Source organism: Agelaius tricolor, unplaced genomic scaffold (genome assembly GCF_023055355.1).
Source record: "Agelaius tricolor isolate 1412-34295 unplaced genomic scaffold, bAgeTri1.0.p SCAF_44, whole genome shotgun sequence".
Taxonomy (NCBI): Eukaryota; Metazoa; Chordata; class Aves; order Passeriformes; family Icteridae; genus Agelaius; species Agelaius tricolor.
This window is the reverse complement of record NW_027269304.1, coordinates 4,007,360-4,032,363: the sequence shown is the minus strand read 5'-3', so window position 1 is coordinate 4,032,363 and position 25,004 is coordinate 4,007,360. Positions and strand designations below refer to the sequence as shown.

Here is a 25,004-nt window from a genome sequence, read left to right as displayed (position 1 = left end):
GGGCAGGAGCAAGGGCCACAGTCAGGCAGCCTCTCTCCTCAGCTTCTCTCGCAGATGAACAGCCTGGTGCAGTGTGTCACTGCCTCGTCCACACCAGAGTGACACCAAAGAGAGAGCCCATCTGACAACAATACAGGTGGCAGCATTCCTACACACATAAGCTGCCTCCTCTGACAGCAGAATCCAGCAGCTGACTGTTTCGGCCAGGGGCAGGAGAATGGCCATCACCACAGCCAACAACAGGCCCATTGCTCAGGGCACCCACAGTGAGCAGGGTACAGATGTTCAGAGCATGAGGGCTGCACCACACCATCACGAAGCCTATGTTGCAGGTGCAAAGGACAAGAACCAGATCCCTATGCATGACATTCCTCACAAGAACTACATGTGGAGCCAGAGGCACAGCAGAGTGCTGAGACTGGGCACACAGCATGGCTACATCAGCTTCCCTGGGCAAAGATGCAGGGACATGGCACTGGACAGAGCAGCATCATTAAATGCAACCTCAGCAGCAGGTCTCTGCTGGTGCACCACAAGACTGCAAAGGATCTGAGCATTGTGTCCAAGACAGAGCCTTCACAGGAAGTGAAGATGAAAAGTCCAGCCTGTGCAGAGCATAGACTGCCCCTGCTCAAGAAAGCCAGACAAATTTTCCAGGATTTTGAAAAAATCATGAGTCATCAGAGGGTGCTAGAGCTTCTGGAACCAAATTTTCCAATCATGCCACATTATCTGAGGAAGAGAAAGAGTGGGAAGACGATGGATAGCAAAAGCTCTGCCAAGGGAAGACAAAGAGCTGTCCCAAAATGAAGGCAAGAGACCAAGAACTGGCTGAAAGCCAAGACAACAATGAGAAAGATCTGTCTCAAGGTGAATGCAGGAGATGAAGAGTTGGCACAGTGAGAAAAATACAGTGATAAAGAGTTGTCATAATGGGAATACAACAATGTCATGTTGTACAACAAAGACATGTCCCAAGAGGAACATGGGAATGACAGAGAGATGTCCCAAGGCAAATACAGGAGAGACAAAGACCTCTCCAAAGGGGAAGAGGACAATGACAAAAAATTTGCCCAGCAGGAAGACAACAAAGACATGTCCCAAGATGAATATCATTTTGACAAAGGCATGTCCTACTAGGAAAATGACAAATACAAAGAGGTCTCCCATGGGAAAGACAATGTCCCAACAGGAACAGGAGAAAGACCAAGACCTGTCCCAAGGGGAAGGCAGCAACAACAAAGAGCTCTCTCAAAGGGAAGATGACAATGAAAAAAAAAACTGTCTCATTGACAAGACAAAAAAGACCAAGGTCTGTCCCCCACCAGAAGATGATGTCAGCTACAGCACCTGGGACAATTCCTTGGGCCCAGTGAACAATGAGGACCCTCACACTGCTACCCAGCTAACCCTAGCTGTCTCAGCAGCATGGTCACAGAGGTAGCAGAAGAGGCAGCTAGTGACCTGAGCACTTCTTGCCCCAGTGGGTGCCACAGCCTCTGAGCCAGCTTTGGCCAGAGCTCCTGAAGAAGGGAAGCACCAGGCATCTCTTGCTTCTGAGGAACAAGAGGCAGCAAAAACAGCTTCTCTGGCCTTCAGTTGGCAGGTGACAGGTGCAGGGGCAGAGAGCCAGGCAGCTGCACTGCACAGCCCCTGCTGCTCACCCAGTCCTTCACCTCGCTTGTTAGAAGCCCATGCCCACAGCAGGCAGTGGGCAGGAACAGGTGGAGGTTTCAGTCCTGTTAGTGCCAAAGTCCAAGGATAGAGCCTTTGCCAAGGAGGAGGAAGAGTGGAAAGACTACATCAACTAAGATCTGTCCCTAGAGGAAATCTGCAGTGTCTAGGGCCTGTCCCAAGTGACAAAAAGCTATCCCAAGAGAACAAGATCATGTACATCTACAGAAAAGGGACTCTCTAATCCTGCCCGCCCCCGCATTTTGCCTGCACAGCCACATACCAGTCCAAGCCTTGCCTTGCCAGATGGAAGCCTATGCCCTCAGCAAGCAGTGGGCTCTTTGCTGGCAACAGCCATCCTGCTTCAGGAGGGCATTCCAGACTCTGCACAGACTGTTTGGTGGCTCTGCATGGTAGCACAAGGATGGGACAGAGGACTAGCACCTTGCTGCCAAGGCCAGGCTAATCTCTGGAGGTATGGCTGGCCCTGAGCCTGTGCAGCATCCTGAGGGAGCCACACAGTCTAGTTCTGCTGTGGACATTTTGATAAAAGATGATTTTGCAACCTTATTTTCCCCCATGTTTCCTGCCCATTTCCCCTCACATTTGCCATACTTCTTGTGTTTCTTCGCGTGCACAGAGCAAAGCTGCAATTCTGCATTAATGAGCCTATTGTCTATTAATAGTCATCTAAACATATACCTCACAACGGAGACTCCCACCTGCCCCGCGCTGCTCTGGCCCGGAGAGACTCGGACCGTGGCTCGGATACGCCAGCCCCAGGATGCCCAGGAGCGGTGCTGGGAACGGCAGCCACGGCCGGCCGGGGCTTTGGCGGAAAAGTCCGCGGGGAGCGGCGGGAGACACCACCTCCTCGGAGCAACGGCCTCGGCCGCCATCTTGTGCCTGGCGCCAGTCCCTGCGGCGTGGACCCCGCTCCAGTCCCGACCGCTGCTCCGGGGTACGCGCTTTCTTGGGAGAAGCAGACGTTTCTATCTCCGTAGGGATTGGTCTCGGCTGAAGCTGCGCCCGTTAGCAGCCAGCGGGCCGGCAGCACGCACCTTCCCACGCTGGCAGCCCCCACTCCCGGTCTCCCTCCCACCCTGTATACCGTGCCTTCCACGCCCGTTCCGGTTTGGCGGCGCGCGGAGATTGGCTTTTCGATCCCGGAGGCCGGAAGCGGGACATTTGAACGGTAACGGACTCTCTAGGCTGCTCCGCTGTGGGGTCGCTGCCTCGGGACGGAATAACACTCGGGACGGCTCCTGCCGGCAGCGCCCCAAGAAACGGGGGAGGACTCGAGGGTCTTCTGGCCGCTGCGACTCGGGTCGTTGGGGAGCCGTGACAGGTCTGTGGGAACAGCAGCCGCTCCGCCTTCCCCGGGGGCTGCTGGTGAGTCGGTTCCTCTGCCCGAAAGCATGAGCGCAATCTGCGGTCTCCCCTTGCAGGTGCTGAGAAGAGCTGCCCGCGTCCTGCGGTCGCAGAATGGCCGGAGATGACTATGAGGAAATTCTCAAGTACTATGAATTACACGGAACAATCGGCACAGGTGGGCTCAGTCTGTGAATGCTAGCAAGTGTGTGTGATGTGTCCACTCACCTCGATGTTTATCTGAGAGATTAACTGTTACTTCAGAGTCTGTGGGTCATGTTTCTCGGTGTATTTTGCGGGTCACAACTGTGGAAGTGTAACTGGAAGGTAGTGGCAGCAATTGCTTCCTCCTCTAGCAATGGTGCCACATGCTGTGCATCATATTTGCTTCAGGGCAACTGAGATCAGGATGAGAAAGCTTGTCACCATGTAGAGCTTTATACATTTCTTTTTTAAATTCCAGGTGGGTTTGCAAAAGTAAAACTTGCACGACATCGTCTCACTGGTGAAAAAGTTGCAATAAAAATCATGGACAAGCTCGCTTTACAGGTAATCCAAAAGATACTTCAGAGGTGGTAATGTGCTGTTCCTGTGGACCTCTCAGGAGCACGGATGCAACCTGTCACTGTGGGATAGTGGTAGATGCTGTAAACTTGAAAGGATTTTAATGATACCACAAATCCTGTGCCCTCATGTGGAGAGGGCAATATTCCCTGGCTGTAAAACTGAGGCAGTTACAGCTTTAAATATTAAGTAACTAAATAAACTACTGTAAGTCAAACAGAGTGCTGATGAGAATAGTAGCATTGTATATCTGCCCCTTTGGGTTTTACTGACCAGTGTGTGAGGAGGGCAGGTAAGCAGTGACAGAACTGGTGCTGGTTTGAGTTTGAGCAGTTCTGATGTGCAGGCTTACTTTGAGGTACAGGCTGTCAAACTACTTGGCAATTTCATACCTTGCTGTTGTGATCTTTTAGGATGACTTGCCTCGTGTTAAATTAGAAATCGATGCCATGAAGGACTTGAGTCACCAGCACATTTGCCGGTTGTATCATGTGATTGAGACACCCAAGAAAATATTCATGGTTTTAGAGGTAAGGAATTGTGTTTCTGCTATGGCAAAAATCTCTGGGTTTAGCCGTAGCAGTAGATGGTAGTAGAGTCCAAATGAAACAAGTCTTAGAAAATCATCTCAATGATGAGTGCGTCCAAGGTGTTCTAGTTTAAAAATGAAGCTGATAATGTGTTCTGTCTCATTGTAAAAGCCACTTTTCACTGTTTGCAATAAACAAACTGACTTTAATTCCCACCTCACACTCCAAAAAACAGCGCCAGCAGGATATGTGGGACCTGAGAAGTGCCACCAAATTGTCATGTCTTAGGCAGTTTCTGTCACCTGTGCTGGTTGTGTGATATGGCTGTGGGAAGCATCAGGCAAGAGTTGGGCTCTTGGTCTTGTTGGATCTCTTGCACACTGGCTGGGTCCTGCTGGGATTAAGTAGAGGGAGAGAAAGAGAAGAGTGCCTTCCTGCTGTCCAGTGCCCTTGTTCATGTTTACATTTCATGACTGTATCCCAAATGTATTCTTTTTTTTTCTTTGCTTTCATGCAGTACTGTCCTGGAGGAGAGCTGTTTGATTACATAATTTCTAAGGACCACCTTTCTGAGGAGGAAGCTCGCATATTTTTTCGTCAGATTGTTTCAGCAATTGCTTATGTGCACAGTCAGGGATATGCCCACAGGGATCTCAAACCAGTAAGTCTGAACAGTAGTCAAATTTGCACAAATAATAATGAACACCCACTTTTATTTCTCTGAGTGGAGCTGGTGTGAGTTGTCTTCTCTGTTCTCCTGTGCTTAGAGCTGTTTAGTTAACATTTGCTGAAAAGCATTATTTCTACTTATTGCTTTGTTCCTCAACTGAGCTGGATGTAGCTGTATCTGAGGAAGGCTCTTCCTCTGGAAGAGGAACAAAATAGTGCACTTCAGCTGAGAGTGGAGCAGGCACAGATTTGATTTTGACTGTTAGGTGTTTTTGCTATCCCCTTTATTCCAGCACGTACCCAGGGAGAGTTGTTATGGTTCCTCTCTATTGTGCAAACTGTTCTGTTCTGACATTCAAAGGAAAATGTGACTCCCACACTGTAAACAAGTAAGGACAGAGGAGGGATGAGCCACAAGACTGATCCTGTGGCTTTGCTGTGACCACAAGATTTAAGCGTGGGTTTAGGGAATGGAAGCCTTGAGACTATTTCTCCTAGAAGGGGTTAGAAGTTTGCATGTTCAGAGACACTGATAACTGAGAAAAGCAAATTCTTTGGGTACAAGCATTTTACTTGACAGCTCAGGAAATCCTTGTCTCCAAAGAGCTTTTCTCCAAGCAAAGCCTTCTGTGTCCCTCTTGGAAAGATTTGGTTTGTAGCTGGAGACCTGAGTATTCATAGGATTGTGAGATAACTTGGTTGGGAATTGACTTCTAGTGGCTTCTGCTTTTATCTCCTGTTTAAAACAATGTCAGACCAAACTTCTTCATCCAGGCACATCTTGGGCCTTTCCCTAGGACGAGGCACCATAATTTGCTGGGAAACCTGTTAGGCTCTTAACTTCTTTCTCATAAAAAAGGAACTGTTTTTAGCACCAGTCTGAATGTCTCTTGAAGCTTGTTGACTGTCATCATCCCACCTTCTGCTTCTCTGGAGGGGCTGGTGCTGTCTTTATGCCCCCTTTGTAGGAATGAAAAGGCTGCCAAGTAGTCTCCACTGAAACTTTGTCACCTACAGGCTGAAAAACCATCTCTCCCTCAGTGTCCTCATGGAAAAAGTGCTCCAGCACCTTAGACAGGCTGGTTTCCATCCACAGAGTTGACCTTGGTTTGCTGTCTTTCCTGTGCTAGAGGGTGGGCAGAAACTGAATGTGCTGTTCTCAGTGTGGTGAACAGAGGGCAAGTGGCTTTCCCCATTTTGCCAGCTCTGCTTCTTTTCACACCATCCGTGATATCACTGGCTGCATTTTCTGCTAGGGCAGGCTGCTGCATCACAGTTTTTGCTTTCTGTGTAGCAGCTCCCTAGGCCTCTCTGAGCAGGTAGGAGCTTGTATTCCCTGTCTGAAATGTAGGATATATTCATCAGCAACAGACCAAAATCTCCAGAGGAGAGCTTCAAGTAATTATGGCTGGTAATGGCAAGAAGAAATAGGGTGAACGAAAATGTGGTTTCTTGGATACCTGGCATTATGTAAGAATTCATTACCACTTTCTCTTTTACTAGGAAAATTTGCTGATTGACGAAGAACATAACCTGAAGCTGATAGACTTTGGACTTTGTGCAAAACCAAAGGTAAGGATGTCAGTTGCTATCATAGCAGAGCTTAATTAGCTACAGCGCGCATATAAAAATTGCAGGCGTGCCTTCAGGGTGCAGTGCAGAGCCTTGCCCTGAATTTGAGCGGTTGGTGTAGTTGTCCCACTGCTAATTGCTTAGTAGGGCCATACCAGAATGAAACAGTTTTTGTGCACAGAATATCAGTTTTTCTCCTCCTGCACTTCATCTTTCATCCCAATATAAGGCACATATTGCCTTGTGTGTAGAGTATCTACTACCACAAAGACTTGCACTGTAAAGCTTATGTTGGTGTCCATTTGCCTCCAATAATTTTCAATAGCATGTGTCATTTTCATAGGATTTCTCTATGTGTGGAGATTGTGGATCAAATCAAATAGATTCCCCTTACCTTTACAAAGTCTCTGCATCCACATGGTGGTACTGAGTTGTTTATCAAGTTTAAAGTTTGTTTCTATGTTGCTGCTCTGTTTGTCATCTTCACATATGAGATGGGTGCTGGGAAGAAGAAATTTAATGGAAATAAGATCTTACAGATCCAAAGTCCACAGATTGCTTTAGCTGAGTCAAGTTAAAGCACCTTGCAGGAAATCAGGAGTATTATACCACAGTCTTGGTGATACAATGTCATCTCAATCTTACCTGCTTAAAACAAAGCCCAGGCTAAGAAATAACACGTTTTTAATAAGGAAGTATTTTAGTGGCTCTTCATGAAGTTATTGCCTTAAATATTGATATAAATATCCAACCAGCCTCCTGCCCGGTAGCTCCTGGATTACTAATGCCCAAATTCATCTGTTTTCTTTCTGGTCGTAAAGGGAAGTATTCCTATCACAGGAGGAGCTGCAGAAAAGGCTGCTGGGAGAACATGTGAAGGAGCAGCTTGGGATCTGAACATTTATATGAGTCTCCTGGTCTTGGACAGTTTTTGCCTGGTGAAGCCATATATTATACCAAAGCAAAATGTTAGGTGACTATATATAGACAGCATTAGAAAATGAAGCTTCTGAGGCCTTTAATATGTTGTTGCTAGAAGACACCATTTGTGCTATAGAAATGTTTCTTTGTCATCAGTTTTATCTTATTCTAGGGTGGCCTTGATTACCATCTGAACACCTGCTGTGGAAGCCCAGCTTATGCGGCACCAGAGCTGATTCAGGGCAAAGCATACATTGGCTCAGAGGTAGGTGATAAAATTGTAGGTTTTTCCATGCGCACCATGTATTTAAAGCTGGTGAGATTCAGATAAACTCCCCTGGTGTCTTTCTTCACTGTCATGTTGCCTCAGTGGCCCTCAAAAGCTGTGTGACTGAGAGTAGTGACAGCCTGGAATGGCTCCTGACCAAAGATTATGCACCTGGCTGCTTCATCTCTGACTAATCCTTCACTGTTCCCAGGTGTTGCTCTACAAAAAATAACTGTCATCTACCACATTATTCCAAAGAGCAATTTGTTCTGTTAATTTTCCAAGTCTTGTTGCAAATTTCTATGCCATCTCAGTATCTTGTGTACTTTGCCTTTGAAATCTTCTATGAAAACTTGCTCTTTTTACTGTGCAGTGTACTAAAATTAAAGAGAACAAAAACTGTAGCATTTATTCAGCTTTGATTCCATGTCTAGAACATTGGGGTCTGCTACATGCCCTTGTCAATCCATTCAAAATGCTGCAATTTCAATCTCCTCAAACTTCCTTACTGTCTGTGCTGTTGGATGGAGTCAGTCTTTTTTCCTTTATCTCCTTTGTACTACTGTCCCTGACCTCTAAGTCTTGCTTTCTTTTAGTTTTTCACAAAATTGGTGCTTCTCAAACCTCCTTTGTGACTGAAGTGAGAGTTGAAGTATGAGGCACGTAGACCTTGTCATGTTCATACAGAAAAGAAACAGTGTGACTTTAAAGCTGATTGTTACTGTACTGACAGCTGTCATAATCACAAGCACTTTCGAGTACAAAATCCCTTCAGATGAGTTTGATTTCCTTTTTGTCACTGAATTCCTTGTAGTTTGAAGGTAATGCAGCAATTTGGTGACCTAAGAAAAAGGGTGATGGTTTTACTAGTGCTCTAGTTTCAGTGGATTGAAAATTGTGTGCTTTCACGAGTTCTGTCCAGAGTTAAGGAACCTACTTTCCACAGGTTTCATGTGGGCTTTGCCAAAAGGACACAATGTGATCAATCTCTAAGCTATTTTAAGCAGAGGAGGTTTGTGAACTCTCACTTTTATTTTTTAGGCAGATATTTGGAGTATGGGAGTACTGCTGTATGCTCTGCTGTGTGGCTTTCTTCCCTTTGATGATGATAATGTCATGGCTGTCTACAGGAAGATCATGGTAGGTATTGATGATACTAGAATACATGAGGAATAGGAATCACTAAGCATTATGGGAAATTTTTACTTTCTGATTTGAGCAAAAAAATTTTATCTGCTGAATTTTGTTATATTTTGCTTCTCTTTGGATCAGTACTTTGTGGATTTGTTTCTGTTTTCCCTCAGCCTGTGCAGTACTCTAGCTTGGTTCTATGATACAGTAGAAAAGTGAGTTTCCGGAAAAGCATTTTCTTGCTAGTGAGCTGGACTTTTATATCTAAGTGTTTATCTGTCTTCTCCCTAAAAATTACTAAAAAATACTCTTCTTGAATGTCAGCCACTCTCATGTGTAGGAAAAGCAGGATTCTGCATCTGCTATTATACTTTCCTCTTCCAAAAGGAGTTGAATAAATAGTAAATAATACGATTAAGTCATTGATTCTTTCCCTCTAAACTCCTCTTGATGTGGCTAAACAGCTGTTGTTCCTCATCACATATGCATCTCTGCCAGCCACTTCTGAGCTGCCATAAAAATCTGTGTTAATGAAGCTTGGTCTGAGTTGGATGATGAAGAGCAGTGTAGAGTAATGGCTTTGTATTCCTCTACCTCATTCTCCTCTCACCAAGAGTCTGATCTGTCTTTAAAAAGACAAAAAACCCTTCTTGAGAGTATTCAAGGACTACTTTGGCAGGGGACAACTGATGCTGGTTTGCACAGGAAATGTTTTCAGGGGGCAGAAGAGTCTGAGCTCTATGAAGCACCTGATTATTTCAAGAGAGTGGATTTTTAATCTGGAATTGGAGTACACTTGAGTACCTTGACAGAAGGAAGTACCTTGACTAGGAAGCTTTGTTTGAGTTATTGAAGAGAACTTTAAAAAGTAAAAAAAAAGGAAAAAAAGCAAAGACTATCTAATACAAAGAGATTGTGTAAAGGTGCTAATGTTCAGATGAGATGCCAGTATTTTACATGACTTCCCAACTCATATAGTACTAGAATATCTTGAGTTGGAAGACAGCAAAAAGGATCGTTAAGTCCAGCTCCCTGCTCTTTGCTAGACTACCTAAACCACGTGATTAGGACTCTTGTCCAAATAATGCTAGCAAGCACTTAGTTTCTCAGTGAAATTGCCATTAAGTAACAGGGTTGTTGAGCTGCTTTTCCCTCTCTGCTTGTGGTGTGAACTGTGTTGTCTACCCAGAAGGTCGGAGCACATTGAGAACGTGTCCACTTGTAAGCATGCTGTCATAGGATGACAAAACCCTTTTTGGTGCTCATTACACCATAATGCAGAACCTGGTAAATGAACCAACTGCTTAAGGCATTCATTGAGCTGAGAACTCAGATGTGAAATGGAGATCTTAATTAAGAGTATCAAAAATTATTCTGTGTAGTTACCATAGTCCAGACTGGACAGGAACTATGAACTGAGTTGTTTGTAGCAACACAGTGTCTGGCAGTGGAATGAGTTGAAATGAGCTGAAACAACAAATGAGGTTTTAAAGCTTGGTCTGGGAGCAGTCAAAAACTAATCATGTTAAGATGCATACTTGCTATTTCCACTCTGAAATTGTTTTCATTAAATGTGGTTGGGAATTGAAAATTGTTTCAAATGAGGACACCCACTATTATGGAATTAGTTTCACACATTTTAAATCCTGAAATTTATTGTAATCTCATCTCAAACCTGTTGCTCCAAGTCAAATCTGCTGCTTGAATTTAAATAAAATCATATGCCTTACATGCAGTGTTAATTCCCTGGAATTAACTCTTCATTTGTGAATCAGTGGCTTGACTTTTTGACTGAAAAATTAAGCTGTGGTACAACTACTGTAAAAAAAGATTTACTTCTGGTATGACCTTAGGTGCTTGGCAGATATCATAACCTATTTACTATTCAGTATTGTCCACAATACAATAGATGAGAATTGCTCTTTGTTATGTTGGTGTTCTGTAGCATTATACTAAACCCAAAATGTAGATTACCTGTGTTACTTAGTTTCATAGTAAAGCTATGTTCTAAAACAGCCTACAGAACTATTAGTAAATAACTTACTAGTAGTGTCTGTAAAGATGTAACTGAAAGTTGTTAATCTGTGATGTCAACACAATGCATACTGTACTTAGAAATGTGGCTGCATATGGTACCAACTGTTTTGTTTTTAAGGCATTTCTCTGTAGAAAGAAAAATGCCATTACAAAGTTATGTTACTTGACAATGACTTTGTATTGATTTTTTCTTTTTATCTCAGTTTTCATTCAGAAATAAGTGATTCTTGGTGGTGAATTTGGTTTCGTTTCAAGCTACTGTTATGCCTCACTTCTGGGAGTCATTTCTTTCAATTTTCTTCTAATCAAAAATTAAAGAAAAACAACTGTAAATTATTATCTTGAAAAAATCTCACTTGCTAGATCTGTAACCCTTCTCCTGTCTGCTATATGAGATTGAAAGTTTAGCATTAGATGTAACCTATTCAAAAAAGAGTATCTTAATACCGAGGATGGTGTAATTTTAGTGTCTGAAAAGTAGTGAATTCAGGGAATCTTCACATTGCAAAGTGCTAATATCAGTCATTCAGAATCCAGTATGTTTGCACTTCTAGAACTTCAGTATGAAGTTGATAGCATGAACCAAGGCAATGGAGAAAGGAGCAGGTTAACTGCAAAAGTGAGTGGAAATGGAAGTATCACACAAGCAGAGTGGACAAAAACCACAGCTGGTGATTCAAGCATTTTCCTTACTAATGCTGCTGGGTTTTAGTACTGCCATGACATCTATGCAAGTCATTCTTTAAGCAAAGTTCACATCTTCCTACTGTTCTATTTTTTACAAAGTACAGATGTCACTATTGTCCAAGTAACTTAGTAGTTCCTTTTGAGGTTCAGCGTTAGTTCTAAATCCTCTTCTTTCCTTGCAGAGAGGAAAATACAGTACTCCAAAGTGGCTCTCTCCTAGCAGTACACTCCTCCTTGACCAAATGCTGCAGGTAAAGGTTATTGTTTCTGTTCAATAGATGTATAAAGTACTGTGTAATTTGTTCAAAACGTTACATCAATGAAATATTTAAAAATATTCTGTGTTTAAATAAGAAGTTTAATTCTTGCAATTTTTAAAGAAAATATTACCATTGCCTTCAGCAAAAAAATTCACCCACGCATAATTCTTTGGGAAATATGTTTGATTTCAAAAATAATTACCAAAGTTTACATGATTTAACAAAGTCTTCAAACAGCATGCATTTGGTTTTTCATCATGTGCTATAAAAACAAGAGTTGTTTTGTAGTCCAAATGTATGTTTGGACTATATACGTATACATATATATGGACATATACACCTAAGGAATAAAGCCAATGCTGCATATCCCTGGGAGATCTGCTGTAGCTGTAGGTTCCATAACTGCTCTTCACAGCTAAGATCTTTGGGTGTGAGCTTCCTTTTGTGAAGCTCTGAAAAAGTACTCGTTTCTGGTTTTGTCCCTAACCACCCTAACATTCTGGGTGGAAGATAAATTGTTTCTTCACTTTTTCTCCACAATTTAAGTATCACTTTGATTTTTATGGCACACCAGGTCGATCCAAAGAAGCGGATTACAGTCCAACACCTGTTAAGTCATCCTTGGCTCATGCAAGGTTTTTCTGATGCTGTTCAGTGGCAAAGTAAATACCCAGTAAGTACTTTGGTCAGATAGATACTAAAGCATTTCATGTAATATTTGCTGGCTTACTACCATCCTCATAGTGCGTGGTATGAAATTGTTAGAAGCTGAACTTTGAGATGGTTGTGGTTCTTTTCTGATTCTTTTAGCTGTCAAAATATTTTTACTTGGTCTTGATTTCTCTTGAGGAGAAATTTCAAAAGTATTCCTTATATTCTTTAGCTGAATATGCAGAATAACTGAATTCTCATCAAAAAGTGAAGTCCTTCCACATATGAATGACCAGCTCCTTCCCTAGGCTGCTTGATCAGTACTTTCTTTAATTTGTAAAACACAAATATTCAGAAGGTCATGCTAGATATGGTTATAGTTTATCTTGTATGTAGTCCTCAATGAAAATTGGAATTTTCAAAAATTCCAATGAAAATAAAAGAAATTTAAAATTTTCCAATTTTTAATTGGAAAATTTAAAATTTCATTGAAAGAATATTCATCCTGTCTCTCTGTCACTTGTTTTACTTATGTGAGAGATGAACGCAATATGGAGAGGAAAAAAAACAATAATAAAATAATCTGGCTGTCAGCAGAATGTGCCAAGTTCCTGCATGTTGACAGTCAATGCTTCCTATTGCCACTAGATGCCACTGTTACCCCAAATAAAGACAGTTTGACTGCGCTCACACCATCAGCGCAACCTGGCTCTGGTAAAGATGGGCATGGCTCATAGCTTTGGATATTTATAGGCAGATGAAAGCATACCTTCCATTCTAGTAAAAATCTTACTGGCTTTTGGGTAGCTTATTTGAATTTATAAGCTCTCACCTGTGAGGATTGTGGCTGTGAAGTTGTTGAAGTTGTATGACTTTTTCAGTGTGTTTTCTACAATGTTTAGCTGTGATACTAAACATTTGAAATACAAGGTCTAAAGTCATCATTGACTATTAACTCAGCCCACTGGGTTTCACAACAGTGTCACTGTCAGATATGGATTAGGGGGTAAATTGAAAACCTCACATTTCAATATCCATTGTGTTGTTGCAGCTGGGGCATCTTGATGAGGACTGTGTAACAGAGCTTTCTGTGTTTCATGAGCAGAGCAGGGAGACTATATTGCAATTAATAAATGAGGTAAGAAGTTTGTCAGTGATTTACAGTAATTAAATACAATAATAGAGTAAATAAATTTACTGTGTTACCAGATCAATACTAACATATTCCAAAGTATGATATTTTACATACATTTCAGATTTAAGGAGGCCCTGCAGAACTCTAGAATCCGGCTGTAGCTTATAACTACAAGCCACTATTTCAGAAGATCAAATTTATTTATTTCTTTTTCTCTTTTAATTGTGATCTTCATGTTCTCTGAATCTTACTATTTGCTCTATCCTACCACAATGGTAGAATCCTTCTGAATCTCTGAAAGTCAGAATAGACTTGTATAAATTTATAGTTGAACAACAGATACCATTTGCTGGGTTAACTCTTTTTGCTTTGAAATTGTTCAATAAAGAGTAGGAAAAGAAAAAAAAAATAGAAATATCAACAACACCCACGCAGTCTAAAAAATATGGGGCTTTTTCAGTTGCTATTCACAGATTTCTAAAAACAGTGAGTATATTTAATCATTTTTGATGACAAATTACAAAAGTTGAACTGAATACTTCTGGAAGAATTGTGCAAATGTTAGCACTAACATGGCAGGCTGTTGAAAAGACTTAAAACATGATGTGTACTCCAGCTTTTACCTGAATCTGAAAATTCTTCATTAAAACTCAATTATCTGCTTCTTTGTACTTCTTAGCAGTGACAATAATTTTGGGTTTCTGAAAATACTTGGGTTTTCCACATAACTGTAGCAGAAACAGACTTTTTAAATGTGTGTGATACTTAAAACAGACTTGTGGAGTTAATGCTTTTTGTTCTTTAGTTATAGCAAATAATCAGAATAACCTGTTTACAGAGGCAAAAGTCCTTCCAAATAAGTTTATGATGTTTACATAGTCCTTTCCTGGAAGACTTCTAATCCCTTATAACTTATTCGAACTAACTACATTTGATGGGCTGCAAACCCATCAAAAGTGGTGTGTTCCTCACACAGAGTTGCTGAAAATCATGCAAAAAGTTGGCAGTTATGAAAGAATGAGCAGGAGTTACTTCCAAAAAATTTATACTTTTCCTGAAGTCAACTGAATTACTAGCTTTGCATTCACTTCAGTAGATCTTCACTCCAGCATTTCCATGCTACTTCATGAACTACAAACTTGCAAACAACCAACATAGTGCCTTTTTCTTGATTTCAGGCACGTAATGCAAATCACTTGAAGTCTGAAATTACAGTTATGTGTAATTAGGGTTGCATATCAGGTAGAAAAACTTGTAGAGACATAGAAATACTCAGAAGGCTGTGCTTGACTTGTACTTGCAATGTTTCCAAATAGGAGATTAAAATACTTTTTCTTTCCTTCTCCCTGACCCCACAGTGGAAATATGACCACATGTCAGCAACATACCTCTTGCTTCTATCCAAGAAGGCTCGTGGCAAGCGTGTTCGTTTAAGGTTTCCATGTCCAACAGAGCATGCCAGTACCGTGATGTCGACAGTCCTTGAGGTAAATATGAGTTCAGTAGGACAGCGTCTTGCTTAAAATCCTGCTCTGCATTGGCAAAGCTCTGCCTGGAGAGACATTCTGGTGCTCTAAACATCAGGAAGAGAGCATGAGCCTGAGTTTAGCTCAACTGGTTAGAGCATGGTGGTAATAACACCACAGGGATTTTGATTTTGTACAGCCCATTCACTTAAGAGTTGGATTTGATGATCTTTGAGGGTCCCTTCTAACTCAGAATATTCTGTTAAGTACACAGCCAAAGTCTTGGGCATTAAAGAGTTCAGTGGTCTCATTAACATGATTTAGCAAGCTAGGCTGCTTCTCTGGATTGACTTCACTGGAATAGCCATCTATGAGGATTTGATGCATCAGGTGTTGCACAGAATCCCTCCTTGTTAATGGGCTCAAATCCCCTCTTTTGTGGCCTGGATAATTCCAGATCTTGTTCTGTGATGACTAACTGCACTCTGTTTGCCTCTGTTTTTTTCTGCCTTGATGGTTGCATTTGGTAAGGAAAATCTTTTGATACCTCATGATATGTCACCTGGGGAGTGTTCTCTGAGATGACATAAGCACTATGGGAACTGGTGATCAAATCAGAGGGAGTCATCCCTTTCTCATCTGTTTCACTTGAGAACATAATCCTAGAGAGGAAGCTGTTTACTTTGAGTAAAGGAAATGTGTTGCTGCTGTTTTTCTAATGATTGGGTTTCTGAAGTAGGGGGGGAATTTAGGGGAATTTCTATTCCTGTAGTTTGGCAGTGATAGGGCCTTTCAGAACATGGCTAGAGTTGCTAAACTCCTTGTAACATTGTATATAATATGCAAATGGATGTGACGTCAGCAATATTAGTCTATTTGACAAATTCCAAAGCATTCAGTAGAGTTGCAGACTTGTATAAGCTGTTTCCCCTTGAGACAAAGTATCTGTGAAATGGTCTGAGTGTGCTGCTTTCTGTGTTAGAGGTAAGCACTCAGAATAAGTACCTTATGTATCTGATTCAGTTGCGTGTAAATCATTTCAGTTCACCCATACAGCTTTTTTGGTATGAGAATTCTAGGACTACTAGAGCTGCATAATAGATCATGAATCGTAAGTGTTCCTGATTATACATAATGTGATTTCTGTGATCATGGTGGGTTAGCCTTCTACACTCTTGATGATTAAGGTGGAGTTTCACTAGGTTCAGTTTTTCTCAACTGTTAAGCTACTTCATCTCTAGTGATGTCCAAGGTAAACTGGCAAATGCTGCTAATTTACATATGCATTATGCCTTCCCAGATGATGGTGAAATTCATGCCTACACAATACAGCAATCTGTTAGTCCTCTAGCAGTGCTCAGAGCACATTTAACTTGCCTGTGTGTAGCATCTGGGTGAATATCAACTGAATTTGCTGGAACACCCAGCTAGCAAAGCTCTCTAGCTGGACCCGCTCTAATGTGAAAACAACAAGGCAAACAGAAGCTGTTACTTAGCCATTTCTGAATTTGGTGGCACAAGCTTGTACATAACACTGCTTGACTTCAAGATGTTTGATATAGAAGCATATTGCAAAAATAGTCACCGTGCCATGAATTACATTTAGAACACAGCAGCTGACGTATCCTAATCATGCATTCATGTTTAATGGAATGTGATTTCAACTACAGTATCAGCTTCTTGTAGTTAGCAACCTTCTGGTAAGGGCTTTTGAGTAAGGTATCATACAAGCTCTAGAGCTTATCAGACAGCTCTCTATTCCAGTAGTAATGAGAGATCTGCTCATTGTGATATCCTTGATCATGGGACAACAGAAAGTTACCTACCAGCAGAACATAAGTTACTAAAATGTCATCCATTCCAGCTTTTTATAATGGTGTCCATTTCAGCCAAACACTGACAATTTTAAATTACTCTGTAGAGTTTTGCTGTAAGGGTATGAAGTAAATCCTTGGGGAGAGTTTCCTGTAAGTAGCAAAAAGGTCTTAGAGACTAAGGATGCTTTGATATATACCTGCTTGTATGTGGTGTGAACCATGAAGGTTTGCAACCTTGGCTGAAGTTACAAATCCCTTGATTTAATAACTGACAATTTTTTGGGGAGAGCAGAGCTAGCCATCAGATGAAGGGCTCCAAATGCTAGTTCCAATTAGTGTTGTGGATTCAGCAGTCATATGTTTTGGATATATGTGTTTACCTTTATCCAGCCCCTTTGAAATGTTACTTCATTCTTCTCTTGGATTCTTTCCAAATTATTACTAGGACTTTTGGTAAAAGGAGGTTGTGGTCCAAGCCTTGAATTCAAAGGTGGCTATTTTTGTGAGCTGCTTCTCTTCATGACACTGGTCAAGAAAGATGATTTGGCAATAGTTGTTTGAGACGAGTTTCACATCTGCTTTTGATACAAATGACAAATCTATAACACAACATTAAAGTCATGTTATAACACCTAGGTCACCATCATGGGAACTTTCATTATTAGGAACTTAGAAATTAGATTTATACTTTAATGGCAGTCTTTTCTGATGAAATCTTACTTTTAAGTGTACAGTGGAATCTCAACTGAATTTTTCTTTCCAGTCTGAAAAAACTGTGAAGATATACCAGAGTGCAGGGAAGTGCCATGGGCATTTATATTCATGGAATTTACAGATAGAGCCTCACTGTTTGAAGAATCTCCATCTGAAAAATTTGATATAAATACTCATGGAATGCAGCAGGTGTTTGATATGGTGTTCTTAATCCAAAAGTTCTTTTCATTATACATAAAAATTACTGGATATGCAAGTGTTTGGTAGAATCTAGCCTAGTGGAGTTACAAGTGGAGTAAAGTGTTCTAAATATATAGCTGAACATACATTGTGCCTTCTTCTAGCTCTAGGTAATTTGACTAAAACCTAAACTTTGATCATCTAGAAAATGAGTAAATAAGGATTTTAAAACCAACAGGAAAAAAATAAGGTGCAACAAACAAGGTCTCAGACCTAGGCTAGAGCTGGAGAAGTCTCTGAAAAAGTGCAGCCTCTCTATATTGGACAAGAAAATCAAATGAAGCAATTAAAATTTTACAATTAAGCCAAAGGGAAATTCCTACCTGTGCGTAGATGAGCTGGTGAGGAATAGCCTTAAATGTGCAAGCTAAAGAATTTAGAAGAGCTGGTAAAAAAGCAGCAAATTACTTGCAAACCTTATAAGCGAGTTGTTGAAGGAATCAGAAGTATTGAGGAGTATTTAACTATTGCTCTATAGTCAAGCATTGTATGATATTTTTACCCTGCTTCAGAATTTTCATGTCTGTAATGTTCCTGAATGTGATCAGAATATAGCAAGGATGGCTTTTTTCTTTTTGTTACATCTCTTGTAGCATTCGAGGCCTCATGCCCAACTGGAGGATACGGAATTCACACTGTCAACTCCAGTGACAAGAAAAGTGGCATCAAAGAAGCATAAAAATAAAGAGAATGTTGAGACAGTGTCAGCTTTAAGAAATGAAATGCCCTTTGCGCTTCCTACTCCTAAGACTCCTCTTGCAAAGAGTCAGATTGAGACACAGGTACAAGCTGTTCCCCTTAAGGCAGCTGCTTTCAAAGGTATGTAGAATGTAACTAATGAAAGGTTAGAACATATATGTTGCTTGGGAATTACTGAAACTCAAATATAAGCACAATGTTTCTTCATCCAATACATCTATTCTGGAGCACTTAAATTTTTTTTCTCTGTGTACCACCCAGTTTCTTCTAGTACATCTGGTAGGGTGCTGCAATAGTTTTAACCATCCATCAGGGCATGTTACTTGTATTGCTGCTCACAATTATCATGTGTGAGCCCCTTTTGGTATACCCAAACAAGGAGCCAAGCATTCTGTTGTTAAAGCTTGCACCTGGTTCCACTTTTCTATGAAAGTTGAGATTGCAGTTTCCTCAACACTGTTTTTCCTTTGTGATTACCTTGAATGAAAATAAAAGCATACTTTTAAAAATTAAAGCATACTGCTTTAATTGCTGGTTCTAAGAGAAATATAGCTTTTGGATTTCTTATGGTTGCATATCAGTATTTTCATAGGGGCCATCCAGTATAGCAGTGAAAATGCTTCTGTTAACAATGTGTAGGTCTTGCAGCTATGCAATAGACCACAGAAATCTGTATAAATTATGTCAGCTTTTCTGAGTTACCAGAATTTTCTGTCATCAGCCTTTCTCGTTATGTACATATCCCATATGTTCATTACCATTTAGTTCAATGATTATCATTAAAGTTTTGGTGTTGATTCTGTAAATGCTAACTCTGTCCTTCAAATGCCAAAGGCTCCTTGCAATAGGAGACTCTTTCATTTCAGATGCTAAGAAGCATTGTTCAGGAACAGTAAGTTTTTGCAGGATTTGAGTAATAAGGGATTTTGAACATACTGCTATTTAATGAGATCATTCATAAAGAATAGCAAGAAACTAGTTTATGAGTTTGCCTTAAGATTGTACATAACTTGAAATGTCTGACATTTGTGTATATCTAAAAACAAGAGATACTACCCAAAATGGCAAATGTAAAAACACTTTTAGCTCATTTATTTAGTGACATTTCTGAGGATTAAACAAAGAAAGCTAATTCTTTGCCACATTTAAAGATCTTTGATTCAGGAAATAGAAAAGGAAAAGAATCCACTGGAAATTTTGAGGTTGTTTGTCTGGAGCTGAGTGCAATTCTGTAGAGAGCTGAAAATTTGAACATTGAAGTTGGCTTTAGTTGTGACAACTTATTTGCTGACTGTTTCACTTAGTGTTTTCTCCTGCACCTTTAAAACCATGCTCTGCAGACACTGACTTTTAGATCATTGTGTAGCATGTACATTGTATATTAAACAATGTATTTTATACTATTTTTATATTATTTTTATACTACATAATATACTATTGTATATTATGACTATATAAACTTACACCCCTCATATAAGGCAAACAGATTACTGAAGAACACAACTAGTCAATGCAGCAGATTGCTCCATATTTATTCATGGACCAGCAGCAGAGCAAGAAAGCAATTCTAGTCCTCAAATCTCTAATACTGAACTGCAATAGTTACTCCTAAGGTTTGACTTGTAGAGCCCTGGGGAAATCAGTGATAGTTTTAATTTGTAGAGTAGAGGTAGTATTAAAAACATATTTTATAATTCCCAAAATATAGACCTGAGATAGAAAAGGGGGTCTGCTGTTAGAACTACAGAATTGTAGAGAACTGTTAGAATTATTAATAATGAGAAATCATCAGTGAAGAAGAGAAGATCCTTTTACACAAAGACATATCTGGTTTGGCTTGGACATTTTCTTTCAGAGAGTCAGTTCACTGCAGTCACCCCAATTAAGAAACCTGCTAACCCAACAAATGCAGATGAATTGGCAGCAGATGAGATTCTTCCTGAAAGAAGGTAAGTGTCCAGTTGTTTGTGTACATTCATAATTTGGAGCAGGACTACCTTAATCCATTTGCTGCCTGGGAAGCCCTGTTACAACAGCAAGCTGCTGTTCCTATTCTTTCAGTAAAAACCTTTCTAAAACCTCTTTTTACAGTCACCAGAAAATAATGAAGGTAGAGAAAAATTTTAAAACTATGTAACTCAATATAATCTATTTCCTATAACGTAGGTGCCTTCTTCTTCCAGGTCTCCAAAGAACTGCAATTTCTAGATACATCTCTGGGTTTAAACTTCAACAGGCTTTCAAACAGAAACTCCTATAATACATTGTACTTGATTTCATTTTCTTTGTTCTGTCATGTCTGGTAATATTTTAGTGACATCTTTGAAATAATAGGTTTTTAAGACTGAGGGAAAAATAACAGATTAATTTTTTCATGTAACAGGTGTCAGTCAGTGGATTTAGATCTCAACCTTGCACATGTGGATAGCAGCCAAAAGAAGAGAAAAGCTAAAATATTTGGAAGTCTTGAAAGAGGCCTAGATAAAGTGATCACGATGCTTACACCAAGCAAGAAGAAACGATGCACTAGAGATTGTCCAAGGAAACTTAAGGTATGGTTGCTGCAAAGGTTTTAACTTACATAAAGCAAGTATTATTATAATAGTAAGTAATTATGTTAGTTATGTATTTGTTGTCTTACAATAATTATGATTGAAAACATCCAGTAGCTTCAGAAATGGTTTTGTGAAAGCTTCTGTGACCTGTCTTGCCTGACTTCTACAGTAAACTGCTCGTACAGTATTGCTGATAACAAGACAGTGCCCCAGTTACCACGTTCAGTTCGTCTGGGGTTCAGGCAACAGATCCGGGGAGGAGTTTGGCCCTTGCTGCTTATAGCCCATCTAAACCAAATGTGAAGGAAGCAGCATGGTTTGAAAGGAGAACTACTGGCTAGTTTTTAATCATGTTATTTGTATAGACATTTGTCTCTGTCTCTCTGGGAGCCTCTCAGGAGCCCTGGGCCAGTCCCAAGTCAGCAGACACCGGGGGGCAGCCCCAACACAGCCGAGAGCGGGGAGACACTGTCTGTACCCCGAGGGTTACTGAGGGTACCTGGGCTGGGGGGAGACACTCTCTGTGTGTGCCCCAAGGGTACTGAGGGCACCTGGGCTGGGGGCAGACACTCTCTGTGCCCCCAGGGTACTGAGGGCACCTGGGCTGGGGGGAGACACTCTCTGTGCCCTGAGGGTGCTGAGGGCACCTGGGCTGGGGGCAGACACTCTCTGTGCCCCAGGGTTACTGAGGGCACCTGGGCTGGGGGCAGACACTCTCTGTGCCCCGAGGGTGCTGAGGGCACCTGGGCTGGTCGCCTTTGCAGCAGAAGAGACACCAGAGACAGCGGTAGAAGAGAAAGGGCCGACTCTTAGCAGGGGTTAATCCAAGGTTTTATTCTAGGAGTCCCAAAGGAGCTCCTGCACCTCGGGGCCTCCTGCTGAGAGCCCCAGGGAGATGTGCCAAGGTCACATTTAAAGGGAGGTGGAAACCAAAAGTAGATAACATCCTACCAACCATTAAGTGACCCTAAGGGATGGATGCTGGGGGATAGACATTTAGGACAGCGTATGGGGCAAGGCTTGGGGAGCTGACCCCTGGCCTCTGGTTGATCACTCGACGACTTGGACCAAAAGTTCTGGATGGAGGGGATGGGAGGCTGAGTGATTGACAGAGAGCCAGGGTGGGGGTTTGGGGATGATCTCATCCAGGGAGAGGGATAACACAGGTAAAGGGAGGGGAGTACAGTCTGGGATAAAGCATTTGGGAAAAATATGGGAATACAAAACTACTTCAAAGTATTACAAAGTATAAAAACACACTACAACAGACATTGCTCACTAAAATGTGAGACATTGCTCACTAAAAGCCTTTTCTCCTTCTACTGGAGAAAAGGCGCAAAGCGTGCACAGGTTGATGGCCAGTTGTGACAGAGGGGTAAATAACAAGAGACAGTTAACAGGCTGTACTGAACTGAGGGGCATAAAATAACCTCATGTTCAACCTCAACATGAGGAAGAGCTTCTTTACATTGAGGGTGGCAGTGCACTGAAACAAGCTGCCCAAGGTGGTAATGGAATCTCCCTCTCTGGAGACATTCTAAGCCCACCAGGATACATTCCTGTGAAACCTGCTTTAGGGGACCCTGACTTGACAAGGGGATTGGATTGCATGATCTACAGAGGTCCCTTCCAACTCTAGTGATTCTGTATACATTGTTCAAATGCAACTTAAATACTTCAGAAGCTATACGAGAAAATATTTGTACTTGAATCTTTAGGCAACATGTTTGAAAAACATAATTACCCTGAAAGAGGGCAGGTTGTTTATCAAGGCATAAGCAGTTGTGTCAAAGCAAATGATGTGTCCCTTCAACTAACTGGCTGCTGGGATACCTACTACACACTGAGAACTGTCTGTCAATGATGCATGTTCAGGACAAGATATTGGGCTACAAACCTGACCAGCCAGTCAGACAGGAGTCTAGACTGTGCAAATAATCCAGGAAGCTGAGCAACTGGAAGCTGTATTCTTTCTCTAAATGCCTTTAGTCTCCTGCCTCAGTTTCTCTTGTCTATAGTCTATGCAAAATTCCTGAGGCATGTTGAGAGATGCTGGGCTACAGTACCGCAAGACAGTGTTATGTCAGAGGGTTGTGTACATTTAAATCCAAATAAAGACCACAAGAAGCACTTTTCAACTGACTTTGCATCCTCATCCTATGTTAGTTTTTCAAGCTTTTTTTTCAGTCTCATCTTCTCTGGACTGCTTCTGTGACTTCAGAAGCCAGATATAGGACATGTTGTAACGTCTTTTCTTTATACATGAAAAGTTGCCTGGCGCATTGCCTGCTCCTTGTTATCAGAAGCACTATGTCTCAGCTTTTGGCCATTTCCCAGCTCTGGACCATACAGCAAGGTGATAGTTTTGGGATGTTGAAGCGTTTGTCACCATGGTTAGCTGATCTGAAACTTCCTTAATGAAAATTTTTTGCAATGTCTTCAGTTTTAGGAGAGATTTTTATTTTTTTATTCCTTGTTTCAACAAGCCAACGTTACTCCTAATTTTACTTTTAGGCACATTGTAACATTACCACCACTCATCTGCTGAATCCAGACGAACTGTTGAATGAAATAATCATTGTTCTTTCAAAGAAGCATGTGGAATATGTTCAGAAGGGGTAAGTGTAAAATATGATTAGTTCAAATTGTATCTATCTAAATGGTTACTAGTCTAGTCCTTAAAAAACAAAGTATTTAAACTTAGTTTCTTGACCTTATTGTAAAATAATCTTTATAGAAAGTGTACAAAGCACTAAATAAATATGTGCAATAAAACATGCCCAAACAGTGCAAAACTATATTAAGTGTCTTCTAGCAGAGTTCTTTTACCAACAGGTATAAACCAATAGTAGCAGGGTAATGCTTAGGAAAAAAATCACATCAGCCATCTCATGTGAAATTTTAAATACCAAAAGCTGGTTTAGGTACAGTCACATGAACAAATGGGACAATTTTGGAAAATAGTGTAGATTCCTTTTAACTCTCATTCTTGGCAGTTAAAAGACATTAGCCTTTAGGCAAGAGGTCAGTACATTTTAAAATGTGTGCAGAAGCCACACAGCTTTTTGTGGATTATTTGAAATTGTACTGTTTACTAGCTACACTAAGCTACTGATTGCTTAGATTGGTTCTTACTTTTGATCAAACGGAAAGACTATTTCCTGAGTTCCCAATGCATGAAATAACCAATGTGCCCGCTTTTCAATATGTATTTTCTCAAGTTCTTGAGTATTTCAGTGTTGGGTACTGGTAGAACATCAGAGTATACATGAATCCTCTGATGCATTTCCAAACTCATATTATGGAAGGATGCTGGATTGCACAGCAGCACCTGCTTCCATTGTAATCATTCAAACTCTGCATTCAGCTTTTCCTACTTTCACACCAGCTGAGCTGCAGCCAACAGAGTGTTCTTGTCTAGGAAAAACATGGGAACTTTCCATTGCTCCAGCTCTGAGGAGAGGGGCCATTGGCTAGCAGGGGTTCTTATGGCAGTGTGGGACATTGATGCTCCATATTGGTCCTAGGGCATAATAATAAATATGGTGCCCTGAAACTACAGTATTTACAAAGCTCTCAGGTGACTAAATTGTGGACTGTTTCACAATATTCTGAACAGCAATGGGGTATTTTATTTAAAGTGCTTCTACTGATTTAAAATAGCATTGCAAAACAAATATGAAATGGGTCAACAATTATTCTGTTTTTTCTTCTGTTTTGCAGTTATACCCTGAAATGTCAAACACGGTCAGATTTTGGTAAAGTAACTATGGAGTTTGAGTTAGAAGTATGTCAGCTCACTAAGCCGGAAGCAGTGGGTATCCGGCGACAACGGCTTAAAGGTGATGCCTGGGTCTACAAGAGGCTGATAGAAGACATCTTATCTAGCTGCCAAGTGTGAGTGGCAGAGTCTTTTATCACGATGTTTTAGAAAGGTCTTTTCAGACAAGTAATTCTTTCTCACACTTACAGCTATATGTGAAAAATCTGTCATCTTGGGTTTTTAACCATTCCTCCTTGTACATATTCCTTCTGTATGCTTC

General features: G+C 41.0%; 1 protein-coding gene across 1 annotated transcript; it reads left to right on the top strand.

The window, feature by feature from the left end:
* Nucleotides 1–217: 217 nt before the first annotated feature.
* Nucleotides 218–25,004, top strand: MELK (maternal embryonic leucine zipper kinase). The gene is given in 19 exon segments (XM_071455111.1): nucleotides 218–399; nucleotides 2,361–2,869; nucleotides 3,123–3,146; nucleotides 3,149–3,223; nucleotides 3,509–3,594; nucleotides 4,023–4,139; nucleotides 4,657–4,800; nucleotides 6,312–6,380; nucleotides 7,474–7,566; nucleotides 8,611–8,709; nucleotides 11,607–11,675; nucleotides 12,259–12,357; nucleotides 13,387–13,473; nucleotides 14,829–14,957; nucleotides 18,301–18,526; nucleotides 20,262–20,355; nucleotides 20,790–20,958; nucleotides 23,476–23,579; nucleotides 24,685–25,004. Coding segments are annotated over 19 exon segments (2,553 nt in total). The 3' UTR covers nucleotides 24,863–25,004.